This window comes from Nannobrachium achirus, assembly GCF_963921795.1.
Source record: "Nannobrachium achirus genome assembly, chromosome: 4".
NCBI lineage: Eukaryota > Metazoa > Chordata > Actinopteri > Myctophiformes > Myctophidae > Nannobrachium > Nannobrachium achirus.
In genome coordinates this window covers 47,013,603-47,030,872 of record NC_137813.1, presented here as the reverse complement: position 1 = coordinate 47,030,872, position 17,270 = coordinate 47,013,603, and the positions used below count along the sequence as shown (strand labels likewise).

At 41.8% G+C, this 17,270-nt stretch overlaps 1 protein-coding gene across 1 annotated transcript in view; it reads right to left on the bottom strand.

Moving 5' to 3' along the window:
• kcnt2b (potassium sodium-activated channel subfamily T member 2b) overlaps positions 1–17,270 on the bottom strand; it is a gene marked incomplete at both ends in the record, with an annotated part of 140,830 nt that overhangs the window by 4,554 nt on the left and 119,006 nt on the right. The window contains 9 exons of the mRNA XM_080723889.1: positions 3,920–4,048; positions 4,675–4,758; positions 4,866–4,967; positions 7,937–8,048; positions 9,199–9,333; positions 10,569–10,640; positions 14,268–14,440; positions 15,371–15,476; positions 16,679–17,057. Coding sequence (XP_080580015.1) covers positions 3,920–4,048; positions 4,675–4,758; positions 4,866–4,967; positions 7,937–8,048; positions 9,199–9,333; positions 10,569–10,640; positions 14,268–14,440; positions 15,371–15,476; positions 16,679–17,057 — 1,292 coding nt within the window. The remainder of the gene's footprint in view (positions 1–3,919; positions 4,049–4,674; positions 4,759–4,865; positions 4,968–7,936; positions 8,049–9,198; positions 9,334–10,568; positions 10,641–14,267; positions 14,441–15,370; positions 15,477–16,678; positions 17,058–17,270) is intronic.

Genomic DNA, 17,270 nt, shown 5'->3' with positions numbered 1-17,270 from the left:
CTTTTCAGGCCAAGGACCCCTTAGCTGAGAGAGAGATGAAGCAGGGACCCCCACAACCTTTTCATAGATTCCATATAGTTTAATCGTTTGACAGCACAATCTCCAGTGCATTTTGGATTCATGTCAATTTGTGTTTTCAGATATTTAACCACTTGAACGGTCGATACTGAATAAACTTGACCTTTCACTCTGTACTTAGTCTGCTCTTTTTTCCCCTCAATTTTTGCAGGATATAGCCGATCTACAAGCTCACAACGCCTTGCGCTGCGAGGCGTTGAGTTTGTAGATCTGCTATTTTTGGCTAAAGTTCTCAGAATATGGACACTGACTAGGGTTCAAGAGGTTAAGGAGGAAAACATTTTCAAGTTTAACAAAGATTTGGAGGGCCCCCTGTAGTAACACTGAGGACCCCCTAGGGATCCCGGACCCCCTGTTGAAGACCCCTGCTTTAAAAGATGATTTAAAATGGGGAAAATAGCCGATTTACAAGCACACCGAGGCGTTGTGTGCTTGTAGATCAGCTATTTTCACTAGTTTTAGTGACAGTCTTGTATGATGAAGCAGGGCTTTACTGTTCAGGGATTTACAATACTATATTCAAGACTCCTACACATTTCTAACAGTGCATTTTCAAAACCTTTCCATTACTTTTTCAAAGTATTTGACCTAATTTCCAGGCCTAATTTCTAGCAATCACACAGTGCAATCAATGCCCAGAGACTCGAGACTCAAGAAAAGGCATCACGTGGCAAAAAAAAACAGATCTAAAAGCTAACAATGTATCACCATTCAACATGCTTTGTAGATCTATTATTTTTGTCATGCAACGTCCTGTACACATTAGGACACAGGTATTTAACTTTTTTTATGAACAAAATCAATAGCCATAGATTTTTTTATGAACAAAATCAATAGCCAAAACAATATGTATATCTAAATATTTTCCAAAGCATTTGATTAATTCCAAACAAGTATAGTAATACACACACACACACGCACGCACGCACGCTCGCTCGCTCGCACACGCACACATACAAACACACTCACTCACGCACACATGCACACTTACATGCACCTAGCCTTGGTGTAAGTCAGTAATGAAGACGCTATCGAAGAGCGTTTATTAAATTAAATAAACTCATCTGCCTTTTGACCTGTCTGATTGAGGAGGAAATTATAGCTTATTAAAACCTATTAGTTTTAAGCGCTTATTGCGCTAGAAGAGCCCTTACAGGTGGCTGCAATTCGGAAGTGGTCCCTGTAAAAAACTCAAAAAGCTACCTACCCCCGAACTGTAGGCCCCTATACTGAATATTTTTTCTTTCGTTTTCTACTCATTTATGTTTATACAGTATGATGTTATAGTATATATATTATTTGTATGTCATTAAATGTTTCAATGAATTGAGTACACAGGACCCAAATGGAAACAAGCCATAGGCTTTCTTGGAAAAATCATATTAGCAGACCTTGTATTGTATACAAAAGCAATAAGCCACAAGAGGCGAGTGGTCGGAAACACTCGGCTGGCGCCTCGTGTTTCCCAATGCCTCTCAGCCGGAGTATACTACCCCGGTAACCACAAGCCTCGCGTGGCTTATTGCTTTTCTAAAACGGTCACAATGTTGCAACATGAAAATCATAGAATTCCATTATTTAAAGAAAAATCACACTGTGTGTGTGTGTGTGTGTGTGTGTGTGTGTGTGTGTGTGTGTGTGTGTGTGTGTGTGTGTGTGTGTGTGTGTGTGTGTGTGTGTGTGTGTGTGTGTGTGTGTGTGTGTGTGTGTGTGTGTGTGTGTGTGTGTGTGTGTGTGTGTGTGTGTGTGTGTGTGTGTGTGTGTGTGTGTGTGTGTGTGTGTGGCCTCAGTGGCCTGAACAACAGCGCCCCTCCCTTAACATGTGTGGTCAAAAAAGGTACTTCAGGCTACAGACAGACAGACACACACGGATACACACACGGCCACGCTATGGAGACGGTGTGACCACCGCTCAAAAAGTACACTTCTCCGCCACCAGGAAGAGACATTTCCTTCAGTTTACCAGCCAAAATAGGGAAACAATAGAATGTGTTAGATCAGTCTCATGTTAAGAACCATATTCGATCCATACACATGTTTATTTTCATCCAGATTTAGCTGCTTTGTGGGTGAACATCACATCAAAAACGCTAGCATAGCAACCGGCTAAACTAACTGCTAAACTAACTGTGCCTGGAGAATAGAGGCGCTTGTCACCTTCACAAGCCCCGCCCGTAGACATTCAGTCACTGTACTATGTATGCGGGCGGTGCTTAGAAACACCCGCACGGCAGGATTTGAGAGAAAATCAAACGCTCGCTTCTCAAGTTCAGCCTCACGGCACAGTGGAAAGAAAAAACGCACCTGGCTTTGATAAAAACCGATTAAAGGTGTGGGTTATAGCCTCATATACCACAGCAACCAGCCAATCAGAATCAAGGAATTGAACTAGCCGTTTTAGAATTCTCTGTACCTATCTCTGCAAACTGTTAATAAAGTAATCAATCAATCAATCAATCAATCAGTTTGCCTCATCAAAGTTGAATGGTACAGTATACTTCCGATAGCAGTAGGTGTAAGGACTCAGGGGAGGAAGTATTCCTCCATGTATAAAAGTGCATTCTGCGAGCTGTAGATCTGCTATTTTTGAAAAGTTGTGAAAATGTGTGCACATCTTTGAATATATGTATTTTTTTACTCAGATTTTGCTTCTGGGGGGTCCCTGGAACTAAATATTTTGAGATGGGTGGTCCGTGGCCAAATACATATCTTGGGGGTCCTTTACATGAAAAGGTTTGAGCACCACTGACATAGAAACATAGGTTTTTCAAAGAAGGACTTGCACAAATGTTCATGATTTTTCAAAATGAGCAGATCTACAAGCTCGCAGCGTGGCACTCGGTGCCGCGCTGTGAGCTTGTATATCTACTGAGCTTGTATATCTACTAAAGGGTGTTCAATAGCTCTGATTTATGCAAAACAAAAACAAAACTAAAAAATACGTTTTGGCCAGACAGTGACGATATTTAGAAGTGACTTTACAGGAAGACCTAAAGTTGATTTTAATGAGCAGACCTGGCAATGCAAAAACAATGTTATTTCTGCTGACTAGAGTTTGTGCTTAGTTTGTGCCACTAAATGCCCAGTCTGCTAGGAGTTGGAATGAAGAGTAAACATACTGTATTTGAACATTGGCTACTTGTTGAAATGAATCCATCTCTTTTTCTCTGCTCTCCTCTCTCTCCTCACCGTCTGTCCATGCATAGATACACAGCAGTTCCTACTTTTCTGTTATAGAAACAGGAATAATAATGTGCAGTTGCATGAAAATGATTTATGCATATGGCAAATTAACTGGTGCTGATGCAATAGATGGATAATAATCTGTCCCAGATTTTATTTTTTTACCTCAGTGCCATGTTGAATGTGAGTGCCGTGTGGATTCTGTGGAATTCAAATGGCTTTTGATTGCAAGCAGTGTGCGTGCATTGCAAACCCTGATTTTATAGGTCAGTCTACCATCTAATGCAATGGTTCTCAACCTTTTCAGGCCGCGAGACGCCAAATTAATCACACTGTAGGATTTGAGACACAAGTGGGTCAGACCTGCGGACCAAAAGATTTTAAAAAGCTAACAAACAAATAAAACTTTCATAAATTAAAAAATTCCAACATTTTTCAAAAGTGTTTCATGAAAAAAATAAGAAGAATCTATAAATACTGTAAATTAAAAACAAATGTAAAGACGTAGTGATAATAGGATAGGATCTGCTATTATCACTAGTTTGGATCCCGAGCAAACGTCTCATTTTTCTTTTGGATCTAAAACGTTTGGGAACCAACGTCCCATATTAACACATAACTACAGCTCACATGTACAACAGCCTACACGTACGAGCACCTCAGAGATGGGAAGCTTGTGTGCCTCAGTGCGGTAGATGCCTATAGGGATGTCTCCAGTGGACGAGCACAGCTTCTGGTAGAGTCTCCCATAGGTTCGGATCCAAAGGTCTTCCTCTGTGATCTTCATCTGGGAGAGAAAAAGCGTGCGCGCACACACACACACACACACACACACACACACACACACACACACACACACACACACACACACACACACACACACACACACACACACACACACGTTGCGATCTTAAGCCCTATGTACGTTGTTATCGACCACAAGTTCCTGGGTTCGATCCCGGGCACCACCAACTCGGCATATGATTAGCACGGCCTGGGTGCGGCAAGTCGTGGCTAAATGCTGGGAGCCAGTGGTGTAAAGTAACTAAGTACATTTACCTAAGTACTCTACTTAAGTACACTTTTTCCAATACTTTTACTTCTATTCCATTACATCTCGGATCCAAATATTGTACTTTTACTCCACTACAATTATTTGAAAACTTTAGTTACAAGCTACTATCAATTATAATATGATAAAACATACATGAATCACTTGAAGCCCTATTTTATACGTAGGAATTTTAAAATAGCTGATCTACAAGCTCACAACGAGTCGCATCGCGACACATTGTGAGCTTGTAGATCGTCTTTTTTAAACAATTTCTGCCTATTATGTCATGCTCAACTTAGGAACGGCAGGTTGAAAGTGGTTAACCTTTGGTTAAACCTGTGTTTAGGTTGACTACTTACAGCACAGAGGAAGCCAGAGCCAGGCATGGAGTCTAGACCCAGCAGCAGTCTGGTGATAGAGATCATGTAGTCTTTTACAAACGACTGGAGGGAGAACAGAGACACAGAGCACACAGGCTTTATTCCTCACGCACGTCAGTGACAACATAGGACATATTTGTGTTTTTAAAGACGTGCATTGTCCAGTTCACCTGGTAGAGCAGAGTGTCCAGCATGCTGACGCTGAACACCTTTCCTGCAGCGAAGGGCAGGCGGAACATGAAGACTAGGTTGGAACCCCTCTCTCTCTCCTTCTGCAGATCACACACGTGAAATGTTTATTTATGTCCACATAAGCAGAAGTACAAGAATGTACAAAAAGGACATAAACAATATCAGTGCAGTCAGAAAATTAGGAAAACAGACAGTTAAGTAGGGCAGAACATTGTTGGCATACATGTCAAACACAGCAGACAACACTGCCTCCTCCAAATTGAGCGGCTTCCTTTAGTAGCCGATACGGAGCAGTACCTTGCTAACTGTTTGGCCCTCCCTTTGGAGAAGCCGGCCATTTGAAGGCCCCTCACAACTAACTTGTGCACGTGCCCTAGGCTCCCAAAGATAAAAAAAAAAAAAAAAGTTTACATCTGTAGCCAAAGCTGTGAGATGGTCTGTTCTAGCTGATGATATTTCAACACTCTGGTTAAGAAGGCTTCCTCTAAGCTGTAATCAAAGGAACAGCAAACCTGGATTTTGTATTTAGTGTTTCTTTTTTTCTTTTCTTCTTCTCTAACATCGTGTCAGGCATATTTATTTGCCAGTGTGTATGCAATATGCTAGACTTGGCTTCACTTGAATGGCCAAGTCCAGCCGAGAGCTTGAGTGGCTGTCCCAGTGGCTGTGTGTGATGATCAGCCAATCCATGGTGTTGGATCAATGGAACTAACAGACTGTAGTACACTTTAAAGTTCCAATTTATGGGGTGCCTGGTGGCCTAGTGGACCAGGCGCATACCAAATAGGCATTGCCATTTCGGCATCAATGACTGTCGGCGTCGCCGGTTCGATTCCCGATCCGAGCGACCTTTGCCGCATGTCACTCCCTATCTCTCCCCCATTTCCTGTCAGTCTACCGTCCTATCCAATAAAGGCAAAAAGCCCAAAAACAAATCTTAAAAAAAAAAAAAAAAAAAAGAATTCCAATTTATCGGTATCAGGATGAAAATGCTTTGTTTTTTAATACCCCAAGGACTCCTGGGGGTCCCCATGCAGACCCCACTTTGAGAACCAATGCTATATTCTATGCAGATATATTGTCACTGTTGGGCAGAAAAACCTCGTATTTCCAAGTTTCAAATTTGTAATCTTTTTTTGCAAAGTAAAGCACTTCTTCATCACACAAGGTTGTCGCACAAAAGTAGTGAAAACAGCTGATCTACAACCACACAACTTGTAGATCGGATGTTTTCATTCGTTTAAATCATTTTAAAAATGATAAATACAAAACGAACGGTTTTGGACATACAAGGTTTCCACCCGACAACGACGATTATGTTGGTTACTTGTTCACTTACGTCATGTTACTGCTTGACCACAGAGTTATGTAGATGGCATTGTTATTTAGACAGACAGATGCTAGGTTTTGGCATTTACTTGGTATCCTGGTTACGTCACACGCAGCACTAAATTGTTGTCTTTGCACTCTATTTACTTGAACATTCACCCTGTCGTTTGTTGACCGTGGGGTTTACTCTGATACTGCACTTAAAGTCGCACCGAATAAAGAGCATCTGCTAAATGGCTAAATTGTAAAATTGTAAGTCAAGCTGTGAACCTCATTTTAAGGACAGCGCTGCTGCACCGGCGACGCCACACAGAAACTAGAAAGCTTTAACCCATTAAGACTATTCTGAGGCTATTCTAAAAATAGTTTTCCGAAAAGCCTATGTTGCTATATCAGTGGGGCTCAAACCTTTTCATGTCAAGGACCCTCCAAATTAGGCCTATATATGTATTTGGCCGCAGACCCCCATCTCAAAATATTTTGTCCGAGGCACCACATAAAGCAGTGGTTTTCAACCTTTTCTTTTTTTTAATATATATACTTTATTTGGTCAATCAACATGTAACATTTTCATCATAAATACCTGTATATATATATAAACAGTATTTCTTTTTTTACATGTCGTGTCCCTTGTGGACATTTTGACCCATTTTTTAATTTATTTTTATTTTTTAACACTTATGTTGCAATGATTTTTTCTCTTCAATGTCTCGCGTTGCCATGGTTACCATAGACTTCCATGTAATTGTGCAAGTGTGTAAAAAGTGCACGCCCATGCCTAGATGACAAACAAAAAAATCCGCTTGGAAATCCGTTCAGGCATTCATGATTTATCAGCCATTATGTTTTCTTCAGATGTAAACAAACATGGCTGCCATGTTTGAAAGAATGGGTTGGTATGGGGGTTAAACATGCAATTTCGCGATCGCGATCATGCCTAATACATTTCTGGAGGTCCAAAAAAAATTTTAGAAAAAAAAAATTTTGAGATTTTTTTTTTTTTTTTTTTTTCAAAAACGGCCCAAACTCGGGAAACTCGGGGTTGGCACAGCACTAGTACCAATACAAACTCGGGAAACTCGGGGTTGGCACCATATGTGTTAACACGTGTAGAAAACCCACCACCTACATAACAACAAGACAAAACACTACACAAAAACCAAATACATAACAAATACATAAAATAAAATAAAATAAATTAAATTAAAGAGGCTTTTTTGTTTGATGTTTGTGTGTGAACTACTTTTGGTTTTCAACCTTTTCAGGCCAAGAGGCCCAAAATAATCATATTTTAACTGGGGACCCCCTAACCTGACAAGCACTAAAAGTTGAGGCATTACATTTGTATAACACGGTTGGTTCTATTGTGAAAATAGCAGATCTACATGCTTACAACACCTCACGTTGTGAGCATGTAAATCGGCTATTTACGCAATTTCTGCCTCTAACATTTGACAATTTGGCCAATGTTTAATTTGTCATTTTAGAGGTAGAGGAAAAAGTCCTTAAATTATTAATTGTCAAAATGTCAAATATATATACACTTAAACATTATGTTAGTTTGTTTACTGTTGAGAGAGTAAACAATGCTGCACATTAAGTTAATCATTTGGGGACCCCCCCCCCCAAATAATTCCCCCCCCCCCCCCCCCCTGCATTGGGGTCCCGACCCACAGGTTGAGAACCGCTGACATAAAAGACAACATAAGGCAACACTTACCTTCTCCAGCTTGGACAGAGCCAAGGAGTAGTGGTCTTTGACTTTGAACTGCATGAAGCGCATGTTGGCTGGGTGGGTGAGCTCTGTGATGATGCTGAGAGCTGGGAACAGTCTGTAAGTGAGTGAGAGCAGAGAGACGTAATGCAAGAGTCAAGAGAGAGGGAGACAGAATGTGAGCAGGGGTGTCGCACCAAATTCTGGGCCCTGGGAGCTATACTGTGTAAGTTGCTAAACTAGTGGTTAGTAGCGGTATTGCTTTTTTTGGCCGTTTTTCACCCGGAGTCGCCGCGGACCACCGCCGCGGACCACCGCCGTGGACCACCAGAGCGGGGCCGCAAACCACCGCGACCGATACGAATCCGTAGAGGGGTAGAACGTAATTTTCTGACCAGGATTTGGGGAGTAAGAGGCAAGAATCCTTCACCATCGTAAACACTTGCTGAGGGAGGCTACTTCCTGAAGAGACGGCAGACACGCCGTGATTGGCCGGTAGTGTATCATGTGTGTATGATCCGCGATGTGATTGGCCAACGTATACACAACGTATACAGATGATGCAGATGACGTAATTTTTCCGCGAAATTCTACCCCCCTCACGGCTCAAAATATAAAGAGAAGGCTTTAGAAGCTGAAATTAATGGAGTGGGTGTTCTAAAACTTTAGCGATTTAACAGTTAGGACAATTTTAAGATATGTTTTATAAAAAAAAGTTACATGGTATAGCTTTAACTATTGAAAAATAGCAGATATACAAGCTCACTGCGCGGCACCGAGTGCCGCGCTGTGAGCTTGTAGATCTGCTAGATCTTGAAAGATTTATGCAAGTCTTTGAATGTTTCAAATCCTTCTAAGGTTTTTTTTTTTTTTTAAACCTATGTTTCTATGTCAGTGGTGCTCAAACTTCTTCTTGTGAAGGACCCCCAAAATTATATGTATTTGGCCATGGACCCCCATCTCAAAATATTTAGTTCCAGGGACCCCCCAGAAGCAAAATTTGAGTTACAAATGTTTGCTTAAAAAATACATATATTCAAAGATTTGCACACATTTTCACGACTTTTCAAAAATAGCAGATCTACAAGCTCGCAGCATGTTTCAGTACTTAAGTATAACATAATTAAGGCCCCTCCGCCCTACTAGTAACTCAGTCCCACTCCCCCTCCCCCCTTGTGACACCCCTGAATACGAGAGAAACCTTGACCCTCCCAGACATCACAGCTCAGAGTGCGATTGTAAAGTAAAGTACTGCTGGGAGGAACAACCTGAAAAGCGTCTGAACATTCACAATGGTCTTGGCGTCGGCCATGTAATCTTCCTCGGCAATCATGGAGCTCTCCTTGTCCACCACCACCATGGTGTCTGCGAATGTCACTCCGCAGCGCAGCAAACTGTCCAGACTGCCAAGACAGAGAGAGAGAGAGAGGGAGAGACAAGGAGACAGAGAGAGCCCAGATGGAGTAGGCAATTAAATAGCCGCAGAGAGAGTGTCAAAAAGCAAGGAAAAAGACTTGAATTTGAATACATCAAAAGTGGGAAATCAAGTCGTCTGAGGAGCGGGTGCTACATAATGAATAAAGATGAAGCAGGGATTGACGGAGATAAGAAAAAGAGTGAAGATAAGTAATGAGATCAGCCTGAGCCCGGCCGTCCGTCTGTCTGTCTGTCTGCAGGGGTGTCGCACCAAATTCTGGGCCCTGGGTACAAGGATTCACTCTAGGGATGGTCCGATCAGGTTTTTTGGAACCAATCACCGAGCACCGATCACAAAAGTTTGATCACCCGATACCGATCAATCACCGATCCGATCAAGTTATTATTTATATATTATTTATATTTTCTAAATGTTAATGTTTTAACTTTAATTAATTAATTCACTCATGAATTCATTTATATATTTGCCTTATAGTTATTTACCAGCATTACTATGTCTTTATTATCATAGCAGTAACTAATTATTCCTTCAGCACTGTGGAAATCAATACCCCAAAATGGCCTCAAGTGGGCATACTGAACGGCTGGTTGATTGGATGCACCGATCGGATCGGATCGGTGAATTTACCTTTTGATCTAAACCACCGATTATCGCCGATCACGCTTTGATCGGCCCGATCCGATCCATTGCCGATTGATCGGTAACATCTCTAATTCACTCACATTTTGTGCTTGAACTATTGAAAAATAGCAGATCCACAAGGTCACAGCGCGGCACCGAGTGCCGCACTGCGAGCTTGTAGATCAGCTATTTTTGAAAAAACATGAACATTTTTGCAAGTCTTTGAATATTTAAAAAGCTATGTTTCTCTGTCAGTGGTGCGCAAACCTTTTCATGTGAAGGATCTCAAAATATTTAGTTCCAGGGACCCCCCAGAAGCAAAATCTGAGTTACAAATGTTTGCTTAAAAAACACACATATATTTAAAGATTTGCACACATTCACGATTTTTAAAAAATCGCAGATCTACAAGCTCACTGTGCGGCACTCGGTGCCGCGCTGTGAGCTTGTATATCTGCTATTTTTCAATAGCTAAAGCATAAAATAATTAGGGCCCCTCCACCTTGGGGCCCTAGAAACTCAGTCCCACTCCACCCCGCTTGTGACGCCCCTGTCCGTCCGTCTGTCTGTCTGTCTTACTTGTCGATGGAGCCCACTGTGTAGAACACCATAGGGAACCAGCAGATTGCCTCCAGGAAGTCTGCCTCGGGTCTGAAGAACCAATCACAAAAACACAAATAGATGGTTTTATTTCTCTTCTGATAAGTGAATCCCCCCCCCCCTGATATCGTTGCTGTGGCGGGCGGAAAACCTTGTATGTCTAAAACTGTTCCCTAGTATTCGAGAAAAAAAAACATTTAAAATATTGTAAATAGCAGATCATACAAGCTCAAAAAGCGTCGGCTTGTAGATCTGCTATTTTCACTACTTTTGTGCAACACGATTGATGAAGTATGTTTTGTTTATGGTGAATAAAAAAAGCATGAAAAAGAGTGAGATACAAGGTTCTGGATATCGCCACTGTCGGGTGGAAACCTTGTATCTCCAAGTTTCAAATGTGTAGGTTTTTTCACAAAGTAAAAGCCCTGCTTCATCATACAAGGCCGTCGCACAAAGGTAGTGAAAACAGCAGATCTACAAGCACACAACGCCTCGCACCGCGAGGCGTTGTGTGCTTGTTGATCGTCTGTTTTCACTAGTTTAAATCATTTTTAAAATGATAAATGCAAAACGAACGGTTTTGGACATACAAGGTTTCCACCCGACAACGACGATATGAAAGAGTAATACGGAACATAATGAAGTGCAAGGCTCCCCTTGGAGATGGGCTCCCTACGGCTTGGGGAAATACAGTAGGACCCTGTAATGACTATACAGGAAATAACACATCATTACAGTGGGGTGACTCAGCGCTTTATTGGCTTTTTTTCTTTTTATTGGATTCCGCAGTCATTTCGAAGTGGTGAAAAAGTAACTAAGAACATGTACTCAAGTACTGTACTTGTAAGAACACAGTTTTGAGGAATTTGTTCTTATATTATATCATAATATAATATTGTTAATGCGCAACAATTGTTATTTTTTAATTACAAAACATACATTCACCAGCCCTATAAAGTATACTTCAGCTATTTGAAAAATGGCCGATCTACAAGCTCGAAACGCATTGCGATGTCATGCTTGTTGTGAGCTAGTAGATCTGCTATTTTCATATGATTTTCATTTTAATACAAATTTAAATTGTGAAATGCGACATTCTGCATAATGAGTACATTTACTTTTGGTACTTTAAGTATATTTTGATGCCAATACTTTTAGCCAAGTCAATTTTGAATACCAGACTTTTACTTGTCACAGAGTATTTCTACATTGCGGTACTGCCTGCACTTGAGCACTGCCACTTGAAGGGTCTAACTGTGGACAGAGGCCATTGTCCTGAAATCACTCAGCCATGATTTGAGCAGTCATGGTTCACTTTATTCTTTTACAGAAACCTCAGAAAGATGTCCCTTTTCACTGTCATTGTCGATTTATAAAGAACCACTTTCACCAAAGTGCATTTTACAGGTCAGTTGTACTTCCAGGAATCGTCTTCCAGGCGATATTCGTAACATCAAAGGACAGACTTGTTTTTTAAAAGGATTGACTGTGAAACTTTAAATCTGCTGAATTCCTGTTGGTTTCTCTTGTTTAATCGATTTCTTCGCAACATCAAAGGAAACACCTTGTGTTAAAACATTAAGACCTGAGGCCTATTGAACAAATGCCTTTTAAACCAGTAGTTCTCAAGAATTTTTTCATAAATGTTCAAAAATACTAGATCTGCTATTTTTGAATAGCCATTAGATGCTTTCCTGGTTTTAATGGGTTAAAAGGATTGACTTTTATTTAAATCTGCTGTATTCCTCTGTTTCTCTTTTTTTTCTTTGTATGTGATAATTGATTTTTGTAAGATGCTTTTTTTGTATTTATTTGTGTGATATTGTAATGTCTTCTATTGCTGTTCGTGTAAATGAATGTCTTGGACCTCAGGACATTAATTAACCTTTGTTTCACAGCGAGCTAACTGCGATCTATATAAAGAAACAAACATTGCGGCCTAACAATTGCAAGCCCATCGTGTCGTCGTCGAAGCTGTTGCATTGGCCAGCATTGATTGATTTTATTCATTGATATCTTTATCGATCATGAAATAAAAACATCTATGTCACATGTACTATACATCTGACTATTATGCTATTATGCATAGAAGCAGTGCTCCTCCGAGTACAGGTCTCCACCAGGTCAGGTATTAGTTATTGTGGCCTCCTGGTGGCACAGCTAAATGTGAAAAGGGTGCCATGTCTTCTTTGGCCTTTAACGTGACACTGCATGCATGATTTGAGGCATTTTCAAAAATGAGTTTAGCAAAAGTCGACCTGCTGGTGGCGCGATAACAGGCATACATGAAAAGAGTGTAATTTGTTCCTTGACCTAGTGAGAATGTGCGATAGTAATAAGTCTAAAAACTATTGCATTATATATTTTGTTATGTTTCTCTGCTCTAAGTCCACTACCTGCCTAACCCAGATAATGAATAGCATATCCATGCATACACACTGCACAGTACAAATGGAAGTAACCACACCTGTTTACAGATGGACTGCTTTTTGCATGTGCTATGTGCATGCATAGTGTGTCTGTTAATGAATTTGACACATAACCAATACCTCATTTCAAGCCTTCTTCGTCGATATGTATACCTTGCATGTTGATACCTCGATATCGATACATGTTTGATGTATTGCCCGGCATTACTCTCCAGTAACTACTATGGGGTAGGGATGGGACGATAATCGTCATGATCGTTTATTGTGATAAAAAACACTCACGATAATCATATCGTGGAGATTTAAATTTATCGCGAAATTATCCTCCATCATCCCCTGAGATCAATTCACCTTTTTTTTGCCGAGCTGCATATCTGGTACCACTTAAACCCTCTATAATTGGTCAAACGGAAATAATGTACTTGATGCAGGCCCTTTTTTCACTCTTTATCAAATCTCTTGGCCAAAGAAATAGCCGATCTACAATCTGAGAGCTTGTAGATCTGCTATTTTTAGGCAAATCTTCAGCCCCAGGATAATGGATGTTGGGTATATTTTGATTATCGCGATAATACCGTAAATACATTTCCTTGGTGACAACTCACAATAATCGTCAAATGACATTTTCATTATCGTCCCATCTCTACTATGGTGTTGGGAAGGAACTCACGGGTGCATCTCTCCACTCCGACATGTCTCCTTTCCGACATGTCTCCATTCCGACACTAACCCTATCTCTAACCCTAAACCTAACCCCTATGGGAGTGTCGCCACTCCGACAATAAGAAGTCAATTTCGGAGTGGCGACATGTCGGAATGGAGAGAGCCTCCCGGAACTCACATGTAGGGCTGTCACGATATGACATTTTACATGACGATTAATTGTCACTCAAATAATTGGCGATTAACGATTTAATTGTGTTTTTGTCGTTGACAATTACATTTCTGTTTGGCTTGTAGGCTTTGAAGTTGTACATGGTAGATATGACACATAACCTAAATATACAAAGAAATATTGACATATTTGACAACTTACTACTTAAAAAATAACTTTGATAGTGGAAATAGCCGATCTACAAACTCACAACGCGTCGCGATGCGACGCGTTGTGAGCTTGTAGATCTGCTATTTCCACTATTTCGGACATTTTTCAACATTCACGATTATGACGATTATGACAAAATAATTGTGATAATGTCAATTAATCACGATTAGACGATTATGTAATAATTGTGACAGCCCTACTCACATGCTCTCCAGCAGAAGTACTATGGGGTTGAGCTCCTTGCGGGGACGGTAGTACGCTCTCAGGGGGACGATGAAGTTGTACAGGCCGTTCCCGGCACTCTCCGCCGACACGATGATCAGTTTGTTCCTGAAGCCGTAGGAACGGGCGTCCTCGAAAGGGACGTGGTGGCAGGCCTGTGTAGGGGACAGAGAGGACTGGATTCAGGAAGAGAGCCTCAGGTGTGAGCTATATACGGCAGGGGTTCTCAATCTTTTTCATGTCAAGGACCCCCTATAAGGATTATGTATTTGTCATGTCAAGGACCCCCTATAAGGATTATGTATTTGTCTGAGGACCCACAACCTCAAAATATTTTGTGCCAGGGACCCCCAGAAGAAAAGATTTTAGTTAAAAATAATATACGTATTTATAATCAATATTCAACCATTTAAAAAATAATAATAGCAGAGCTTGTATATCTGCTTTTTTTGAATACTCAAAAGTATAAAATTGTGATGCTATATTAACATTTTGCTGGGGGACCCACTTTGAGGATCAATGAGTTACGGCAGTTGTGCGTTCCACAAGCTTGAGTCCCAGAATAGACACATCACATTTCTCTTTGAGTTTGGGCTAAAAGGTTTGGGAACCGTTGAGCTATAAGGTGAGGGTCGGGGACAGAACTTGGGTGGCATCAGGGGTCATCACCATGCTGGCTAGTGGCTTGTGGTGGACATTTCTGTCAAAATATTTTTTTTTGCCACTGACATACAAAATTAGTTGACAATAATATTACCAGAAACGCACAAAGAGATAACCCTGAATGACCATAACAGGTCTGTAACAAATAGAACCAAATTGGGTACAAATGGTTCCATTTGTACACACTCCGTGTTATGGGGGCCCTTGCAAATAAAACATTTGAGAACTCCTAATATGCCATAGCGTCAGAGTAAATAAGTGTCATAAATATTCTGAAGAAAACTTGGAGACTTGACATTCAGTAATTGGGACTGAATTGGGATGAAAATAAGAAAAATATAATGGTATGTAAAAAAAGAAAATCTAGAATTTTCCACAGACAAAACCTAGCGACGGACATGTTGGTGGTTTGGTGTGCATACCTTGTCCATGCGCAGGCAGCAGAAGGGCATCTTCTCCTGTAGCAGGTGGCACAGAGCAGGAGAGCTGCCGATGTAAGGAGAGTTGAGCGGGTAGCCCTTCACCCACCTGCCCACGCCCACAATGAACACACAAGCACTTGGTTACCCTTCAAAAGTGGTGGGAAAAGCACTCAAATGTTTTACTTAAAGGACCACTTCACCTCTGGGACAACCAGATTTTATTTTATTGCATCATGCTGCATCATATGATGCAAAATGCATCACTAGAAATACTAAAATATCTCAAAACACAGATTGAAATGAACACAAAAAATAACTCAGGATTTAGTTGATCGTGTCGCGAACAACAATAAAATAAGATCTGGTTGTCCCAGAGGTGAGGTGGGCCTTTAAGTAAAAGGATCAATACTGCAATGTAGAAAGACTCTGTTACAAATAGAAGTCCTGAATTCAACATTTAATTGAGTCCGGCGTGGCCTGAAGACTCACCTCTTCAGACTCCACCTAAGCCCCATAACACTCTCCTACCCTCAAAGACCATACATGAAAGCTAGATAGCATTCTTAGGTTTTATATAAAGTGTTTTACTAAAAAACACAACGGTATACTCCAGTGGCGTCAGTTCAGAAAAAGCTAAGGTATGGCAACATGACTGGTGTCGCGCGTGCAAGACACCAGTCATGTTGCCATACCTTAGCAACAGGCATGATACATTTATTTTAAGAAGTACATCCCCCCCCCCCCCCCCCCCCCGTTTTTATGGTTTCTTGATATGGCAGCTGACCTGCGGAACCTGGGAATAAGCCATAATGACCGCGCAGCAAGACCTTATCGCATACATATATACAGTATAATAGGGCTGTCCCCGACTAAAGATCTTCTTGTTTTTGGGCTTTTTATGCCTTTATTTGATAGGATAGTAGACTGACAGGAAATGGGGAGAGAGATGGGGAATGACATGTGGCAAAGGTCATCCGGATCGGGAATCAAACCGGCGACGCCAGCAGGCATCATAGCCTAATATGCGGTATGCACCTTGACCACTAGGCCAGCGGGCGCCCCAAGATTTGTATAGTCAAATCTGATTGGCCGAATATTGCCTATAGTCGAATGGCAGTCGACTATAGGCAATATATTTAAAAAAAAAAGGAAACAAATCTTTTTTGGGGGGTTTTCAATTATGGTCGCTTCGGTATCTTCGCCCCATTGACTTGAAACGATTTTTAATAATAATACTTTAATAGCTACAGTTAGTTATAGTGTGAAACTGTGACTGTGTAAAGCTTAACCAAACGCGTGGTAACTCACTCTTGGTGTCCTCCCCACCAGTGTCCCCCGGCCCTCTCGTCCCGGTCGCTGTCCTCCTTGCCCTCCTCCTCGCCGGCCTCGTCCTCAGACTGGTCCCCCAGCAGGTCGAAGGTGGGGCTGCTGACGCCGTCCACCAGCTCCAGCACGGGGGCGATGCTGTGCCGCCGGTCCTCGGCCGAGTTGCCGGCCGAGCCCATGGCGGGCAGCGCCAGGGTGTTGGCGCCCACGCCCGACTCGTTGGTCCTGGAGCCGCCCCGGCTGCCCCTGCCGCCGCCGCCACCTCCCCCGCCGGGCCCCCCGCCGCTGCCCCCCATGCCGCCAGGGTCTTGGCTCTCGGGGCTGCTGTCGCTGGAGTCCTGCAGGTCTATGGCCACGGTGCCTGAGGCAAAGGTTAGGAAACCACACACCGTCACGATCACTTTTCATCACTGTCGGGCAGAAATCTTGTTTCTCCCCAAGTTTCACATTTTTATGTTTTTTCGTAAAGTAAAGCCCTGCTTCATCATACAAGACTGGCGCACAAAACTAGCGAAGATAGCCGATCTACAAGCACACAACACCTCGCGTTGTGTGCTTGTAGATCGGCTATTTT